This window comes from Mirounga leonina, unplaced genomic scaffold (genome assembly GCF_011800145.1).
Source record: "Mirounga leonina isolate KUSES-001 unplaced genomic scaffold, KU_Mleo_1.0 Mir_94, whole genome shotgun sequence".
Lineage (NCBI taxonomy): Eukaryota > Metazoa > Chordata > Mammalia > Carnivora > Phocidae > Mirounga > Mirounga leonina.
Window position 1 is genome coordinate 34,315,086 of NW_023270855.1, and position 17,717 is coordinate 34,332,802.

Below are 17,717 nucleotides of genomic sequence, written 5' to 3' on the forward strand. Positions count from 1 at the left end.
ATGTTTAGTTGTCTGCTGATAACATATGGAATTAAGTTGATTTTTGTGTATTTACCTTTATTCTATGATTTTGCTAAATATATGATAAAATATTGCTAATTTACTTATTAGTTTTTTTCCCCTACCTTTAAAAAGTGTATTTCTGGCTCCACTTATGGTAATAATGAAGTACCCTCTATTGTACCTACCCTCCCAAAGATACAAATTATAAACCCTGGACAAACATATTTTTTTAATTTTTTTAAAGATTTTATTTATTTGACACAGAGAGAGAGACAGCAAGGGCAGGAACATAAGCAGGGGGAGTGGGAGAAGGAGAAGCAGGCTTCCAGCCAAGTAGGGAGCCCGAAGCAGGGCTCGATCCCAGGACCCTGGGATCATGACCTGAGCCAAAGGCAGACACCTAATGACTGAGCCACCCAGGTGCCCCATGGACAAAATATTTTTAAAAAACTATCCAAAAGTACTGGAAAGTGGCCCCAAACAGGCAGAAACTCAAAAAGAGAAGACATTTAGAAGAGATGACTAGCACTGGGTGAGTTTTTTCCATTTTTATGGTTTTTTTGTCTGAAAGCAGGCACCAGTCAACACCCTGTGGGAGGATCCACAGTCTTAACTGGCTTAAAGAACCCAAGGAGGGAGTTCAGGGCAACCACAGCAGCTAGGAAGTGACAGAGAATTCCTAGGAAGGAAAGAGATAAAAGAAAGGCCCCAAATGCTGCATATAAATTCTGCCCAAAACTCTGGCTGACTTCTGAATTTGGCATGCCTTTGGAAAACACCAAACATCTCAGCTACTAAAATGATTGGAACAAAAATTTCAACTGATGACAACCACAAGGAGACAGAGTTTAGACACAGTTTGAGCACAGCCTGATAAAACAAATAAACAAAAATCAACATTCTTCAGACAGACAAAATAGAATCCAGAGACTATATCATTTACAGTGTCCAGGATACAATCCAAAATTATTAGACATATGGAGAAACTGGAAAATGTGTCCCCTATTCACAAGAAAATGCAATCAATGGAGACAGACCCTGGGGTGATACAGATGTTGGAATTAGCTGACAAATTTTGAAAACAGTTAATGAAAATATACTTAAGGACATAAATAAAAATATGCTCATAATGAATGTACAGACAGCATACATCATTGGAGAAATAGTAACTACAAAAGAAAACCAAATGTAATTTCTATTAATGAAAAATAAAATATCAGAAATAAAAAATTCACTGGATAGGCATACTAGTATATAGGAGGTGTATAGAGTATACAGGAGATCCCAGGGCCCTGGGATCATGAGCTGAGCAGAAGGCAGATGCTTAACGACTGAGCCACCCAGGTGCCCCTAAAAACTCTTAAAGAAACAACAATAGGGGCGCCTGGATGGCTCAATCAGTTAAGTGTCTGACTCTTGATTTTGGCTCAGGTCGTGATCTCAGGGTCGTGAGATCGAGCCCTTCGTAGGGCTCTGGCTTCACACTGGGCATGGAGCATGCTTAAGATTCTCTCTCCCTGTGCCCCTCCTCGCCTCCGCTTGCATGTGCTTGCGTGCACGTTCTCTCTTTCTTTTTTTTTTTTTTTAAGATTTTATTTATTTATTTGACAGAGAGAGAGGGAACACAAGCAGGGGGAGTGGGAGAGGGAGAAGCAGGCCTCCCGCAGAGCAGAGAGCCCGACGAGGGGCTTGATCCCAAGACCCTGGTATCATGACCTGAGCCAAAGGCAGACGCTTAACAACTGAGCCACCCAGGCGCCTCCTCTCTTTCTAAAAAAAAAAGAAAGTAAATAAAAATAAATAAATAAATAAATAAATAAATAAATAAATAAATAAAAGAAACAACAAAAAAATACCCTAATAAAAAAATGGGCAAAGGACATGCTATGGTCTGAATGTGTGTGTCCCGCCAAAATTCTTATATTGCAATCCTAATACCCTGTGTGATGGTATTAGGAGGTGAAGTCTTCTGGGAGTGATTAGGTCATGAGGGTGGAGTCCTCATGAATAGGATTAGTGTCTTATAAAAGATCCTGGAGAGTTCCCTAGCCCCTTCTGCCATGTGAAGATAAGGAGAAATCTGCCACCTGGAAGAGAGCCCTCACCCAACCATGCCAGTGCCCTGATCACAGACTTCTAGCCTCTAGGACTGTGAGAAATAAGTTTCTTTTGTTTACCAGCCACTCAGTCTGTCGTATATTGTTAGTCTGAACAGACTAAGACAGACATAAAACATCATTTCACAAAAGAGAACACATACTGGCCAATAAACATATGAAGAAAGAAATCCCCAACTTTTCTTGAAGGAATGCAAAAAGAAACAATAAGATTCTTTTTTTTTTTTTTTAAGATTTTTATTTATTTATTCGAGAGAGAGAGAATGAGAGAGAGCACATGAGAGGGGTTAGGGTCAGAGGGAGAAGCAGGCTCCCCGCTGAGCAGGGAGCCCGATGCGGGACTCGATCCCGGGACTCCAGGATCATGACCTGAGCCGAAGGCAGTCGCTTAACCAACTGAGCCACCCAGGCGCCCGAATAAGATTCTTTCATCCAGTATGAGCAACCACTGTTTTTGGATGCTAGGGAGTGAACAAAACAGACAAAAATCCTAGAGATAGGAAACAGACAATAGAAAACAAACATAATAAACATATATAATATAATAAGGCAAAAGGTAGTAAATGGGAGAAGTTGAAATTTTGTTTATTCCTCTCAGTGAGTTTATCACTCTCTGAAATGACCTTGTTCATTACTGGGATCCAGCACCTAGAACAGTGTTTGGCACGTAGTAAGTTGAATGACTATATGAGAAAATGTTTTCTGACATTTTTAGAGAAATTCTTTCCTACCTTTTATTTTCATCTACCATCCATATATAATGGTATTATGTAAGTCCAGATAAAGTCAACACAGACAGAGTAAAGATATTGGAATGTTATTGGGGATCAAGAAGAAGTTGGGGACTAGAGTTGTGTAAGCATCATTGTCACCCGCGCCTCGAGGGCACCAATCTGTGGGAGTAAGGATCTCAGGATCTCCCCCTCTTGCACTGATGAGCCAGCCTACCTGGCTCACCTATTTCCTTTTTTCCATTCTTATCACCAGTTAACATATGAGATAATCTACTCATTTATAATTACTGTTATAAGTATTGTTTGCTCCCCACCTCACCCCATACCATTTTGAGTTTCATGAAGGCAAGGATCCTATTCTGTTATTTCTGGTACTGAATAGATACTCAACCAACAGTGCAATGAATGGATGAATGAATGAATGTCTCAAAAGAAAGAAAGGAATCTGGGAAGGTCTTGAATTCTCGCTCTTCCTCCAAGTCTTCCCAGGGTAAGGTCACCCCCTCCTTTGCACAGTCTACATTCCAAGACACCAGAGACAAAACCTCCACGAGGCATAAATATTTACTGGTTTGTTCATTCTTAGAATGGCTTTACACCTATATTTATACACCCATCCTTCTGTGTGCCCGGTGATGTTTTGTATGTGAACTCTTTGTTCGTTCTAGAGGATGCTTAAGGAGGAATTTAACTTAATATTTGTGACATCATGATAGGACAAAATCAGATCAAATTGAGCTCCATCCTCTAGTGGCTATTTCCTCTATAAGTGGAGACTACTTTTCCTCTTCCCTGAAGAAAAATCTGGTAGTTGTTTAAATACTGGATAAAGTTGAGCTCTTAAATTTATCATCAAGAAGGTACTGGAAAAGGGGGGGGGCAACAGAATACAAGAGCAGTAAAAGTACCACACGTTTGGAGGGAGTACCTACTTCAAAATTTTCCCAATTAGCCGCTTTCTCTCTTACTTTCGAGTTTTCTTAGGGTGATGAAATGAAAATATTCTGTTCTTGGTTATTTTTCACAAATCTTATTTTCTTCATGAAAACTTCCCAGCCCCTCAAAAAATCAACAGAGGGAAATTCTTTTAAAAATACAGTAAATCATGTTCTTGTCTTTGAAATAACTATGGTAGGAAGAGAAATTCTTCCCTTTAGTTTGAAGAGTCATGCTTTTAAGTTGTTTGGTGGTGGTTACATCTGATCTTCATATAAACTTGTATCTCTCTCGTTTAAAAGAAAAGATGAAAGAATGGAATTAGCTCATTAATTATTTAAAATACTTGGTGCAACTGTTCCTTATGAATTAATCCAGGCACTTGGAAGACAATTACACTCAGTGTTAATAACATTGCCAACCTTTTCCAGTATGCTGCACTCCAAATACTATTGTGTTTTCATTGACAACATTCACTATTACATATGCATATGAAAAACAGGCATTTTCATTGGAATTACCGTAATAGCATTAAGAGATTATTATTTTTTCCAATTTCCTTGGAAGAAAATTCACTCAAATTAGATTATTTATTACTTGACTGCTCTCCTATCTTGCCTGTATGTTTAGGTAACTGGAGTCCATGAAAGTATAAACTTCAGAATAAAAGGCATGATTTTATACATTAATGATTTCAAATAAAAGAGGAGTGCTAGTTTGTGCATCACTTCTTCCGAGAAAGTTAAGTCTGTGTTCTGCTTAGGAGAGATAACACTTTTTGTCCCTGTAGGTGGCCCCCCTGGTGTAGCCATTAGTTGCTAATTACTTGCAAACAAATAAACAATTAACTCCTCAAGCTGCTGGCTGGGCGAGTGTTCATTGACATGCTAAAACTTTCTAAAACAGGATTTTAATTCGTGACGTTCTAAATCCAGCCCCCTTGTCTGTGGAGCCAAAAGGTGAACTGCAGGAAGATCCCAGCCCTGTACACATGGGGTAGAGCCAGCCAGGAGGCAGGAGAGGCCAGAGCTGTCGTTCTGGGCAGCCCACTCGAGGATGGCTCCCAGTCTTCCGGAAAGTGCTCGGCTTGGGGAAAGCAAACCCTCGCCTTGCTCCTTTTCAATTGAGAGCATTTTAGGATTGGACCAGAAGAAAGACTGTGTTCCTTCAGTGAAACACCACAGACCGTGGGCAGACACCTGCAGCTCCTCAGGTACGCCACAATTTGTTTGTTTGTTTGTTTAATTCTTTGTTGTTTTCGTCTGCAGTCTTTATTTTGCCCTTTATTCCATACTACATCAAGTTAGAGAAAAACTGCAATTTCATCGAATTATATAAATGAAGTATCGGGGATTTTAATGCCTCCCGATGAGTTCCATAGGAAATAAAAAAGAATATCAGCCTTAGATCCAAGCGGGTATAAAGTTCATTCACAGAAAATGCCAAGAAGCTGCATTTATTTCAAAAGGTCTCTTTTATTTGACACATCACATATTCTATGTTTTCGCTGAAAAATAAATGACATTCAGAGATCAAAATGTTCTCTAGCACCAAGGCAGGATCTTTATTTTTGTTTGCTTTTTGGTTTTGGTTGATGAGAGGTCAGTTCTTTTGTGAAACCCAGAAGAATTCCAGTAGGAAAATTAAAGACAATTTCCTGATATTACTTCTTCTAGAACTTTGTGGAATACAGGATTGAACATCTAAGATGGAGTGTATTTTTCTGTTTTGTGTGTGTGTGTGTGTGTGTGTGTTTTTTAAACAGTCTCAGGAACCGATTTATTTCTTCATTGCAGGGGGTTTCTAATTATTTTTCTGTTTTTAGGGAAAGATGTTAACCTATGTGTGCATATCCCGAGCCTTTCTAATGGGGTCTCATTCCCTTGTACTGTGGATCACCCAGTACCAGAAGAAAGATTTTTGAAATACGAAAATTACTTTTCAGCCTCAGAAGGACTGTCTTTGAAAAGAGAACTGAGTTGGTATAGAGGCCGGAGACCCAGAACTGCTTTTACTCAAAACCAGGTGGGAAGTTTTTTTCAACTAGTAATGATAATATAAAGGCTTTAACTGACACCCTATTGAGCAAAAGCCCAATCACTTTGGGATCGCAGTTTAGAAGCCTTGTTAATGAAAAATAGGCTGTACGGAGTTGTTTTTTTTTAAAAAAACAGTTTCTGTATAGTCACTCTTTTAAAAAGGCATACATAAATTAATTGCCTAAGATCTAAGTGCAATTATATGTAAGCTAAAGTCCATTTTATGATGACATACCAAATATCAACATTTTATGTAACTATTTCCTTATTCTTAGATTGAAGTGTTGGAAAACGTCTTTAGAGTTAACTGCTACCCGGGCATTGATATCAGAGAAGACTTAGCTCGAAAATTGAATCTAGAGGAAGACAGAATCCAGGTAATTTTCAAATTTAGTTGTTACTTGTGATGATTGAAATGTTAAGAATAATAAAATAATGTTTCTGAGATCTATTTTATTTTTCCTTAATTTTAGATCTGGTTCCAAAATCGGCGTGCAAAGCTGAAAAGGTCCCATAGAGAATCACAGTTTCTAATGGCGAAAAAAAATTTCAACACAAATCTCCTGGAATAGATAGAAACTAAATACGTGAGATTATCTTACAATTGCAGAACATGAAGAATCAATGGAAATATCAAGTGTTAAAAACATGTTTTCTTTTCTGCATTTAATCTAAGTGTTGTCATTTTTTCCCTAAAATATATTGTAAATATTTACTGTTATAATATGGTACCTATTATACTTGGCACTTTTAGTTACAATAAAGGCCTTTCCTATATATTTTAACAAAATTTTCATAAAAAGCCAGCTATTTTTTAAGTGAGCAAATTTAATCTAATTAATTAGTTCGTTAAAACTCATGACTAGGTGATTCCACAAGCTGGATTCAATTTGCAAAATAATTCAAGTAAAATAATCTGAAGAACGGCACAAAGATCTGATCTGTTTCAATTACTTTTCTTCAAGTGCATTTTGAAACATGATTATTAGGTTCTCTTAATTTCTGGCATGAAGCAGTGAAAATTTCTCACCATCAATACAAATCCTTCTAGCATGCTAGTTTCAAGTTTGTTTGTTTGTTTTAAGCAAAATCATAACGGCAAGGTAGAGATAGAAAGGTATCAGTTGTCATATTCATATATATTATATTGCAAAAAGACTCAAACTGGAAATAAATGCAAATTTTTAAAATATTTCCTAGTTATTTAATGTTGTGTTTTATTTTCATTCATTAAAGTAATAATGATCATCTGGCTTGTATCTATTTCTAGTTTAGTGATTTCCAATCAACTGCATATTTTGTTATTACAGTAAATCGTCGACGGAGAAGGTAGGGTAACTGAGCTGCCCTTTGTATGTGCTGTGACGTAGTTGCTGGATATAATCAGGGCACTTTTTTGGGACAAAAACTATGTATTTTCCTTGCATTTGCCATTGTACCTGCCAATTAAAGATGAGAACAGGTAAGATGCATCACAAGAAGGAAATCCTACCACTGGATGTCTGGTTATTTGTTTTCTAGTTAATTAGTGGAAGGCCCAAGTGGCTATTCTTTTTGAGATGTTTGCTTGAGGACTTTGACTTGGTCTCCTGGAAACTGTATTTCAGCTGTGCGCATTGAGTTGAATTCTCCCTTCCCTTTATCTTTCCTGCTCCTCTATCCTCTTCTCTCCCAGTTTAAGGTTCTTATGGAATTACTGAATCTCTACCCACTCTAAACATTTTTGTTTACTTGTTTGTTTGCATGAGAAAGAGGAGGAGTTTGCATTTTACCACTGAGGAAAAGCGATGTGACTCAGATTTTAGAGCTTTTAAAAAATCATTTGGGGAGATAGAGAGCTCTGTGTCCCAACTGCTGGCCAGCAATAGACTGGTTGGTTGTATTCTGTTCCACGATTGCTGAGACGGAGAGCAAGGAGGAAAAGAACAGCAGGGCAGCAAACGGAAAACCAGAGTCACTAAATGTTTTCCAAGGATATCTACTGTCAGACTGGGCCATTTTTTCCAGTATAAAGAGCTGCTTTCACTAATATAAAATTTTAAGCACTATTTATGAAATATATTAGTAAAAATTGGTCCACCAGGAGCTTTCTTTGCTCTTCATTAGGTGAGTGAAGTTATATTAAGTTGGAGGACTGGAAGTCACCAGGAGCCGGTGGGAGGGGAAAGTATCACGTGATGGATAGGCTTCTTCAAATAGTCTTGTTTTTATCTCCAAGGTCATATTTACATATTGTAAACAAGTCAAGTAGTATAGAAATAAAGGCAACTCTCCCTCAAACCTCATCCTTCACAGATAACCATCATTAAGCATTTCTATCAATCTTTTTGTATATGAAAGCATGTACATATGCACACATATGTATGTGCACATGTATATATTTGTTGGTTTTGATGTTGTTATTTTCTTAAATGTCATCACATTTGACATTCTGTGCATCTTTCTGACATCTTGCCATGTCAGACATCTAACTATTTCCTTTCTAAAGTTTGCTTAGTTTAGGATAGGATTTTAAGTCCTGTACATAACAAGCTATTCCACAATATTAATATTTAGGTATTCTTGAAGTAGTAATTTTCACAAATCTCCATTTTTCAGAGAGTCATCATAGTTTATCTAGAATTTATCTGAAATTGAACCTAACCTCTAAATTTCTGAGGAGTGGGAGGATTCTGTATAAAATGATAGACTTTGGAAAAAAATGAAACAACATTACAAACAACTAGTAATGCACTTAAATTTGTTTTTTAGTTATAAAAACTGATCATACCTATAAAAAGTATGGGGAGGAAAGAAGCATAGTAACTCTAGAATAACATTATCTCAGTATTTTCCAGTGACAATTTAACGTAACTGATTTATGCGAGCCTAAAATCCAATTTTATCTATAATTGAAATAAGTTGTGTTTACAACTGAAGTTATATATTTATAACTGAAATCATTTATAATGGAAATGATGCATCTATAACAAACAAATAACATTTGGAAGTCAGAAAAACTTAAATAATACTAGAATTTTTTTTTTATTTAAAGATTTTATTTATTTATTTGACAGAGAGAAAGACCGCGAGAGAGGGAACAGAAGCAGGGGGAGTGGGAGAGGGAGAAGCAGGCCTCCTGCCAAGCAGGGAGCCTGATGCAGAGCTCAATCCCAGGACCCTGGGATCATGACCTGAGCTGAAGGCAGACGCTCAACGACCAAGCCACCCAAGCGCCCCAAATAATACTAGAATTTGTGATATTAAAGAAGTAACTATGGGGGCGCCTGGGTGGCTCAGTTGGTTAAGCAACTGCCTTCGGCTCAGGTCATGATCCTGGAGTCCCCGGGATCAAGTCCCGCGTCGGGCTCCCTGCTCAGCAGGGAGTCTGCTTCTCCCTCTGACCCTCCTCCCTCTCATGCTGTCTCTCTCTATCTCATTCTCTCTCTCAAATAAATAAATAAAATCTTTAAAAAAAAAAAGTAACTATGAATGTAATATGCACATGCTTTTATATTTTCAACCTTACATCATTAAATATTGTAAAGTGAGTCTGTAATATATAAGAATATTCAAGAAACAAGATCATCTGTAAGATCATTAGTGTATTTCCCAAAATCATTTCCAAAACTTAAAAAATAGAGGCTGATCTTGTTAAAGGAAATAATGAGTCAGTAACTTTTTTTTAGCAATTACAACTGTTAGTCATTTGGAGTGACTATAATGATATTCAGGGAAAAAAACTAGACTTTAACTTTGAGGAAAAAGCAAGCAAGATGGAAATGGAAATGAAAACCCAAGATAGAATTATCTTTCCCCCAAAACACACAGGCTCTAATCCACAGCTTATCTTTGCTCCTGGTAATTCCAAGCCATTGTCTCCATTAAGGCCCAGGACAAGGTGAACAGTAGTAACAAATCAAACTAATGCAGTCAGGCTAATACCTAGAGCGTCTCTATTATCTGACGACTGCCTAAATAAGGTTATTTGGTCTCCTGTAATGGTATTTGTCTCTTGTGAAGGCAGCCAGACAAAGCCCATGGCTAGAGAGTGCTGGTGGAAACAATGGCTGTGTGTGTTGGTGGTCACCTTTTGAGTTAATCAGTGTTAATAGCTGCTTTCACTCCCTGCATCTTATCACACATCGCACAAATAGCATAAATCCCCCATTACAGAACCCAACACACAGCATCAACGCGGGGCCTTGTCTTTACTTCCAAAGGCAGGAATCTGGGTGCTAGTCCTTTTACTTGATGTGGAACACAAATCAAAGTATGACACGGCAACTTGGCTATCTTCATTTCACTGAGCCCCATGAGACTGAACACCCTTTATGTACCTTCGGCTAAATTTAAAGCTCATTTTAAATATTCTGTCTCCTGCTGGGGGAGCAGTCCACAGGAGCCGAGCAGCCAAGGAAGCTCTGGATGGCTCCCTCCTCTCCACGACTCATTAGTCTCACTCCTTCCCACTTTTCCTCTCTCTTGTTTTCTTATTCCCACCCTTTTCCTTTTCCCCAGCGAATGCCTTGGGAAACTTGTTGGTGTCAACAAGAATTATTGAGTCCCACAAATGAACCTCCAGCCTAAACAGTTTATTGCTTACCTTCCATCTAGTAAAGAGTTCCCAACATTTAGGAACTTCATGTCTGTTTTCTTCTTCCAGGCATCTTCGGATGGCCCACTGGGCATCTCCTTTATTTAGCATTTTATGACTGGGTGATTTCAGTGAAGCAAATGATACTATAGTTTGTGCTCTACTTACTACATTGTAAGTTTGCAAAGAAACATGTACCTGTTATAGCTGGTGTTGGTCAAGAAATTGACTAACTGATTTTGTAGGGCACAACCCCTATTTGATGGTGTGTGGAGCCATCAACACTGCTCTTCCTTGAGTTCTCTAGTTCAGTCAAGTCATCAGTCAAAAAGTACTCATTGGGGGCGCCGTTAAGCATCTGCCTTTGGCTCAGGTCATGATCCCAGGGTCCTGGGATTGAGCCCCGCTTCGGGCTCCCTGCTTGGCAGGAAGCCTGCTTCTCCCTCTCCCACTCCCTCTGCTTGTGTTCCCTCTCTTGCTGTGTCTCTCTCTATCAAATAAATAAATAAAATCTTTAAAAAAAAATCTAAAAAAAAGTAGTCCCTGGAGGCAGCCTAGCAATGTACTCAAGAGGTTGGGCTGAAGTCTGGTCACCTGGGTTCAAACCCCAATAGGTATTTGACTCTGGGCCAGTTATTCAACCTTTTTGAGCCTTGGTTTCCTCATCTATAAAATGGGAATAAAAAAGGACCTATTTCGTAGAATCACTGGGGGACTGAAATGAGATAATGGATAAGGCTTAGACTAATGCCTGGCACATATAAAACACTCAGAAAATGTTCACACTTATTATAATCATGTGCTGGGGAATATAGAAGTAGTAAAGAAAGTTGCCTAGAACAGTGTTGTCATGTCTGGAATATCATGTGGCATATAGTGGGTTCTCAATCAGCAGTCAGAGAACAAATGAAAACAGTTCTTGGTCTCTAGGAGCTCACCATATGGTGGAGGGAAACTGTTGAACTGTTTAACAGTTATTCAACAAATATTTGTTCAGTGTCTGCCATGAGCCAATCACTCTGTGAGACTCTGGGGATGGAGTGGTGAACAAGTTAAACAAGGTTTCTGCTGTTTTGGGACTTACTACACCCAATGTCTAACAAAGTCATGGCAAATAGTTGACCTATAATAGATGGTGAATGAATGAATGAATGAATGAAATAGTAAGAAAATAACACATGGAAGCATATAATTTTTTAAATTTTTTTATTATGTTATGTTAATCACCATATATTACATCATTAGTTTTTGATGTAGTGTTCCATGATTCATTGTTTGCATATAACACCCAGTGCTCCATGCAGAATGTGCCCTCTTTAATATCCATCACCAGGCTAACCCATCCCCCCCCTCCCCTCTAGAACCCTCAGTTTGTTTTTCATAGTCCATAGTCTCTCATGGTTCGTCTCCCCCTTGATTCCCCCCCTTCATTCTTCCCCTCCTGCTATCTTCTTCTTCTTTTTTTTCTTTTAACATACACTGTATTATTTATTTCAGAGGTACAGGTCTGTGATTCAACAGTCTTATACAATTCACAGCGCTCACCATAGCACATACCCTCCCCAATGTCTATCACCCAGCCACCCCATCCCTCCCACCCCCCACCACTCCAGCAGCCCTCAGTTTGTTTCCTGAGATTAAGAATTCCTCATTATCAGTGAGGTCATATGATACATGTCTTTCTCTGATTGACTTATTTCACTCAGCATAAAACTCTTCAGTTCCATCCACGTCGTTGCAAATGGCAAGATTTCATTCCTTTTGACGGCTACATAATATTCCATTGTATATATATAACACATTGGAAGCATATAATTAAGGTCTAAATTAATACGTGAAAATGGTTACGACTATTGTAAGCTATAGGAGGGGATGGATCAGAGACCAACTCTCAACTTGTTGCCGCTACATGAATAGATCTGGGAAAAGGCTAAGGCTTAATGTGGGCAGGAGCTGGGTGTTGGTAGGAAGGTGTTCCAAGTGAGGAACAACATGTGAGAAGACTCAGAAGGGGAAAGCAAGAATGGGGGCCTCCCTACGGTGGTGAGTGCCTGTTGGCAGGGCCAGCCTTGTGAGCATGCAATCCCTACAGTTACACCAGCGTCCTGGGCTCAGAATGCTGCTGGCATTTTGAAATTCTTAATAATTTTTAACCAAGTGGCCCCACATTTTTAATTTGCACTGAGCCCCCCAAATTATGTAGCCAGACCTTCCTGTTGGGGGTGGATACAGATTATGGAAAACCTTTGAAAAAGGCCAAGGAAGTAAAACGATGTGGTGGGAAATAGCAAGCCATGTTTACTTACTAAACTAGGGTTGCCACATGGTTTAGGAAGACAGAAGCAGGATTTAGGGTGAAAGAAAAGCCTGGATTGAGGGGATCAACCGACCTGTAGTTGTAGTATGTGTTTTTGAAGTTGTTGATGGCCTGGGTGAGGGTAGGGGCAAGGGAGATGGAAAGAAAAGTAGAGATTATAGAGACAGGAGGGAAATTCGGCAACTATGTGGGGAAAGGAGAGGACAGTGAATTAAAAGTCTGCAAGCTTTGGGACATTTGAAAATTACCAAATATGCAAGAACTGGATTGTGTTTGGTCCCGCAACTTACACACTCAGGCAGGGGACTTTACTTACCTGTTTCTATTTCTCTTACTTCTGATACTATCATGAGAAAAGTTTTCCTTAGCAATATTGCAAGTTAATCCCTGCAGATAATAATTTTGCAACTAAGGGGCACCTGGGTGGCTCAGTAGGTTAAGCGTCTGCCTTCAGCTCAGGTCATGATCCCAGGGTCCTGGGATCGAACCCCACGTCGGACTCCCTGCACACTGGGGAGCCTGCTTCTCCCTCTCCTTCCTGCTCATGTGCTCTCTCACTATCTCTGTCTCTCTCAAATAAATAGATAAAAACCTTAAAAAAATAATTTTGCAACTAATAATCATCCTTACAAGTCATAACAATAACCATGCTAACAACATTTTCTGATGATCTACACTTCTTTGATTGCTACATGGTTTTTCCACTTTGTTCTAGCTTCCAAATAGGGCTCTAAAGCTTTTTTTTTTTTTTTTTTAAGATTTTTTATTTATTTTTTTGACAGAGACACAGTGAGAGAGGGAACACAAGCAGGGGGAGTAGGAGAGGGAGAACAGGCTTCCCATGGAGCAGGGAGCCTGATGGGGGGCTTGATCCCAAGACGCTGGGATCATGACCTGAGCTGAAGGCAGACGTTTAATGACTGAGCCACCCAGATGTCTCTCTAAAGCTTTCAAACATTTGAAAATAACTATCACCAGGAGATGTACATTAGAGAAAAATGTTAGAACTATTTTAACAAGGCAGAGAATTTCTAAAAAATGGGATCCAAAATGACTATTCACATGTCTGTATGTTAGATGTAATAGGCATAGAAATTGAAATTTGGGGAAAATTTTACTTTTTTGATGAATTATCTCAAAAATTCAAACCAGTGGTTAGGGCACCTGGGTGGCTCCATCCGTTAAGCATTAGACTCTTGATTTCCGCTCAGGTCATGATCTCAACCTCATGAGATGGAGCCCCTTGTTGAGCTCTGCACTGGGCGTGGAGCCTACTTAGAATTCTCTCTCTCCCTCTGCCCCTTCTCACCTCTAAAAAATTCAAACCATACTCAGGAAAATAAATAACAAAGCTCTTAAGTGCTTTTAAAGATGACACTGCTTTTTTGCACTATTACTACAAAAATGAAGATCTTTTTTAAAATTTTTTTAATTTTTAATTTTTAATTTTTTAAAAATATTTTATTTATTTATTTGACAGAGAGAGAGAGAGAGAGCACAAGCAGGGGAAGTGGCAGGCAGAGGGAGAAGCAGGCCTCCTGCAGAGCAGGGAGACTGATGCGAGGCTCAATCCCAGGACCCTGGGATCATGACCTGAGCCGAAGGCGGCCGCTTAACTGACCGAGCCCCCCAGATGTCTCTTTTTTTTTTTTTTTTAAAGATTTTATTTATTTGAGAGAAAGCATGCACGAGCCAGGGGGAGGGGCAGGGGCAGAGGGAGAAGCAGACTCCCCACTGAGTAGGGAGCCCGGACACATGGGGCTCAATCCCAGGACCCTGGGATCATGACCCAAGCCAAAGTCAGACACTTAATCGACTGAGCCACCCAGGCACCCCAAAAATGAAAATCTTTTACTTGTTGCTTGTTTTACCCCATCCTGACTGAGTAAAATCACCTTTAAAAATACTTTTGCTGGGCGCCTGGGTGGTTCAGTTGGTTGAGCGACTGCCTTCGGCTCAGGTCATGATCCTGGAGTCCCAGGATCGAGTCCCACATCGGGCTCCCTGCTCAGCGGGGGGTCTGCTTCTCCCTCTGACCCTCTTCCCTCTCGTGCTGTCTCTCATTCTCTCTCTCAAATAAATAAATAAAATCTTAAAAAAAAATACTTTTGCTAATTTTGTAGAAGAAAATTGGTTTCTCTTTATTTCAACTTGATTTTTGAGACTAAAATTTGCCATGTTTTTTTAAAGTTTTTTTTTTTTTTTTTTTTTTGAGACAGAGAGAACGAGAGAGAGAGAGCACATGAGAGGGGGGAGGGTCAGAGGCAGAAGCAGGCTCCCCACCAAGCAGGGAGCCCAATGCGGGACTCGATCCTGGGACTCCAGGATCATGACCTGAGCTGAAGGCAGTCGCTTAACCAACTGAGCCACCCAAGCGCCCATAAAATTTGCCATGTTAATTGATAACCTTATCTTCTCATTTGGTCAATCCTACCTCACTTATTTCTTTCTTGGCAGCCTGTGGTTTGTTGAGTCATTGTTCATAATTTTTTGTGCCCTCCATATTTTAAAACCATACATCCATGTCCTATGCCATGTGGCTTTGCAGTACCACCCATTACTGAGGGCAGAGTTTATCTGCCCACTCCACTGATGTTGGGTTTGGTCGTGTGATTTCCTTTAGCCAGTAGAATGTGGACAGAAGTGATGCTGTACCAGTTCCAGGAGGAGACCTCAAGAGACGTTACATCCTTCCCCTTGCTCACTTACTCTGCTGCTATTGCTGGAAGAACATACCCTGAATGCCTACCGCCCCTTTAGGCTGGGCTCCAAAAATTGAGAAACATGAAACCGACCTGAACCCAAACTGCAGTCTGGAGCCAAGCCCAGCCAAACCTGCACATTCTTCCAAATCCTAGGCCTGTGAGAGAATTTTTAACCACTGAGTTTGAAGGGTTATAAAAACAGCACCACTGGGGCTCCTGGGTGGGTCAGTTGGGTAAGCGTCTGACTCTTGATCTTGGCTCAGGTCATGATCTCGGGGTCATGGAATCGAGCCCTGTGTCAGGCTCTGTGTTTAGTGCAGAGTCTGCTGGAGATTATCTCCCTTTCCTCCTCCCTCTCCCTCTGCTCCTCCCCCTGCTCGCACTCTCTCTCTCTGAAATAAATAAATAAAATCTTTTAAAAAAACCAACCCCATTGTAGCAATATAGTCTTATAGTTTTTCTTACTGATTTTTTTTTAAGATTTTTAAATTTATTTATTTGAGAGACAGAGAATGAGAGAGAGAGCACATGAGAGGGGAGAGGGTCAGAGGGAGAAGCAGACTCCCTGCCGAGCAGGGAGCCTGACACGGAACTCGATCCAGGGACTGACTCCAGGATCATGACCTGAGCAGAAGGCAGTCGCTTAACCAACTGAGCCACCCAGGCGCCCCTTTCTTACCGATTTATATCAGTTCCTTATATGGTAAACATTTGATTACCATAGTCTGACTCATAATTTCTTAACATTTACCTTTTAATTTTATAATTTTTACATATAGAAATTAAAATATTTTTAGACAAATCTCAATCTTTCCCTTTATGTTTTTTTCTGCTCCTTTATCTGACAACTTCCCATTCCTATGATCACCTATTATATGTTTCTAGTGTATTAATAGTTATTTCTATGATTTACAGATATTTATTATATTTTTTTAGCCCATCAATATCCTTTTGCATAATGGATAGAATGAATTGAATGAGCCTCCTCACCAAAGTCATAAAGATAAAAGATGATACTACTAATAAAAGCCGTAATTAATATCATCATTTATTAGGTACCCACCATGAGCTAAACAATATGACACCTCACATGAATTATCTTGTTTAATTTTCACAACGGCTCTGCAAGTTTGATATAGCCAACTCACTTTAAAGATAAGAAAACCTGGGGTGCCTGGGTGGCTCAGTTGTTGGGCATTTGCCTTCAGCTCGGATCATGATCCCAGGGTCCTGGGATCGAGCCCATCGGGCTCCCTGCTCCGCGGGAAGCCTGCTTCTCCCTCTCTACTACCCCTGCTTGTGTTCCTGCTCTCACTATCTCTCTCTCTGTCAAATAAATAAATAAAATCTTAAAAAAAAGATAAGAAAACCTAATAAAAAATTTTTATTTTTCTATTGTGATGATTTATTTTACAGATGAGTAAATTGAGGGATACAGAAAGACTAAAGAACTTGATCAGGGCCACACAGCTAGGAAGTAGCTCAGCTACGGTTCAGACCAAGTTCTGTCCAATTCCAGAGTTGCCTCTGCCCACTAAACCTTCTAGAAGACATAGCTACCAGTTCTAATGACACTATCTAAAAGAGTACACTGAAGTTTTCTTTCCTTCTTTTCTTTTTTTGGAGGTAGGGGAGGTAAGAGGTCTGAGGGTTTGATAACTAAAGTAATCAGCATCTCTTAAGTTCCAACAATTCCTTAGAAATAACATATTCTCTAAATATAAGTGGTATTTAGGCTAGAGAATATGTACATTCTCATTTATGTAAATATTAAACCTTACAATTAAGATTTAAGAAAATCACTAGATTTAAGTCCGTTACTCCTAAAATGGCAATCGGAAATTTGTAGAAGAAATCCAGATGTACTCATTCATCTAGAAGATGCTATTATTCCACTTACAATAATTCTTATTTACACAATACCTGCTTATAGACGTTAAAAAATAATAGAATGTTGAGCAAAAAAGAAGCAAATTACAGAATATGCATCTTATGGCATCATTTATGTAAAAAACAAAAGTTTACTAAAATGACCCTAAGCATGCTTACATACAGGGACAAGGATATATAATAAATTGTTGAAGCTATAACAAGTGGTTACTATGATATTAAGAGGAGGGCCAAGGGGATTTTTACTTTTTACTCTTTATGTGTTATATGTTGTAGAATAGTGGTGAAGAGTAGGGACTCTGTACACGGGTTGGGTTAAAATCACCACCAGAAAGAGAAAGTCCAGAGAATGCAAATCAAAACCACAATAAAATACCACCACGCAACCACTGGGATAGAT

General features: G+C 39.3%; 1 protein-coding gene across 1 annotated transcript; it reads left to right on the top strand.

Annotated features, from left to right (window-relative positions):
* The first annotated feature begins 4,519 nt into the window (after positions 1 to 4,519).
* Positions 4,520 to 6,401, top strand: HESX1 (HESX homeobox 1). The gene is made up of 4 exons (XM_034997946.1): positions 4,520 to 5,003; positions 5,616 to 5,815; positions 6,105 to 6,206; positions 6,303 to 6,401. Exons 1-4 carry the CDS (start codon positions 4,847 to 4,849, stop codon positions 6,399 to 6,401), a joined length of 558 nt encoding a protein of 185 aa, XP_034853837.1. The 5' UTR covers positions 4,520 to 4,846.
* Positions 6,402 to 17,717: the final 11,316 nt, after the last annotated feature.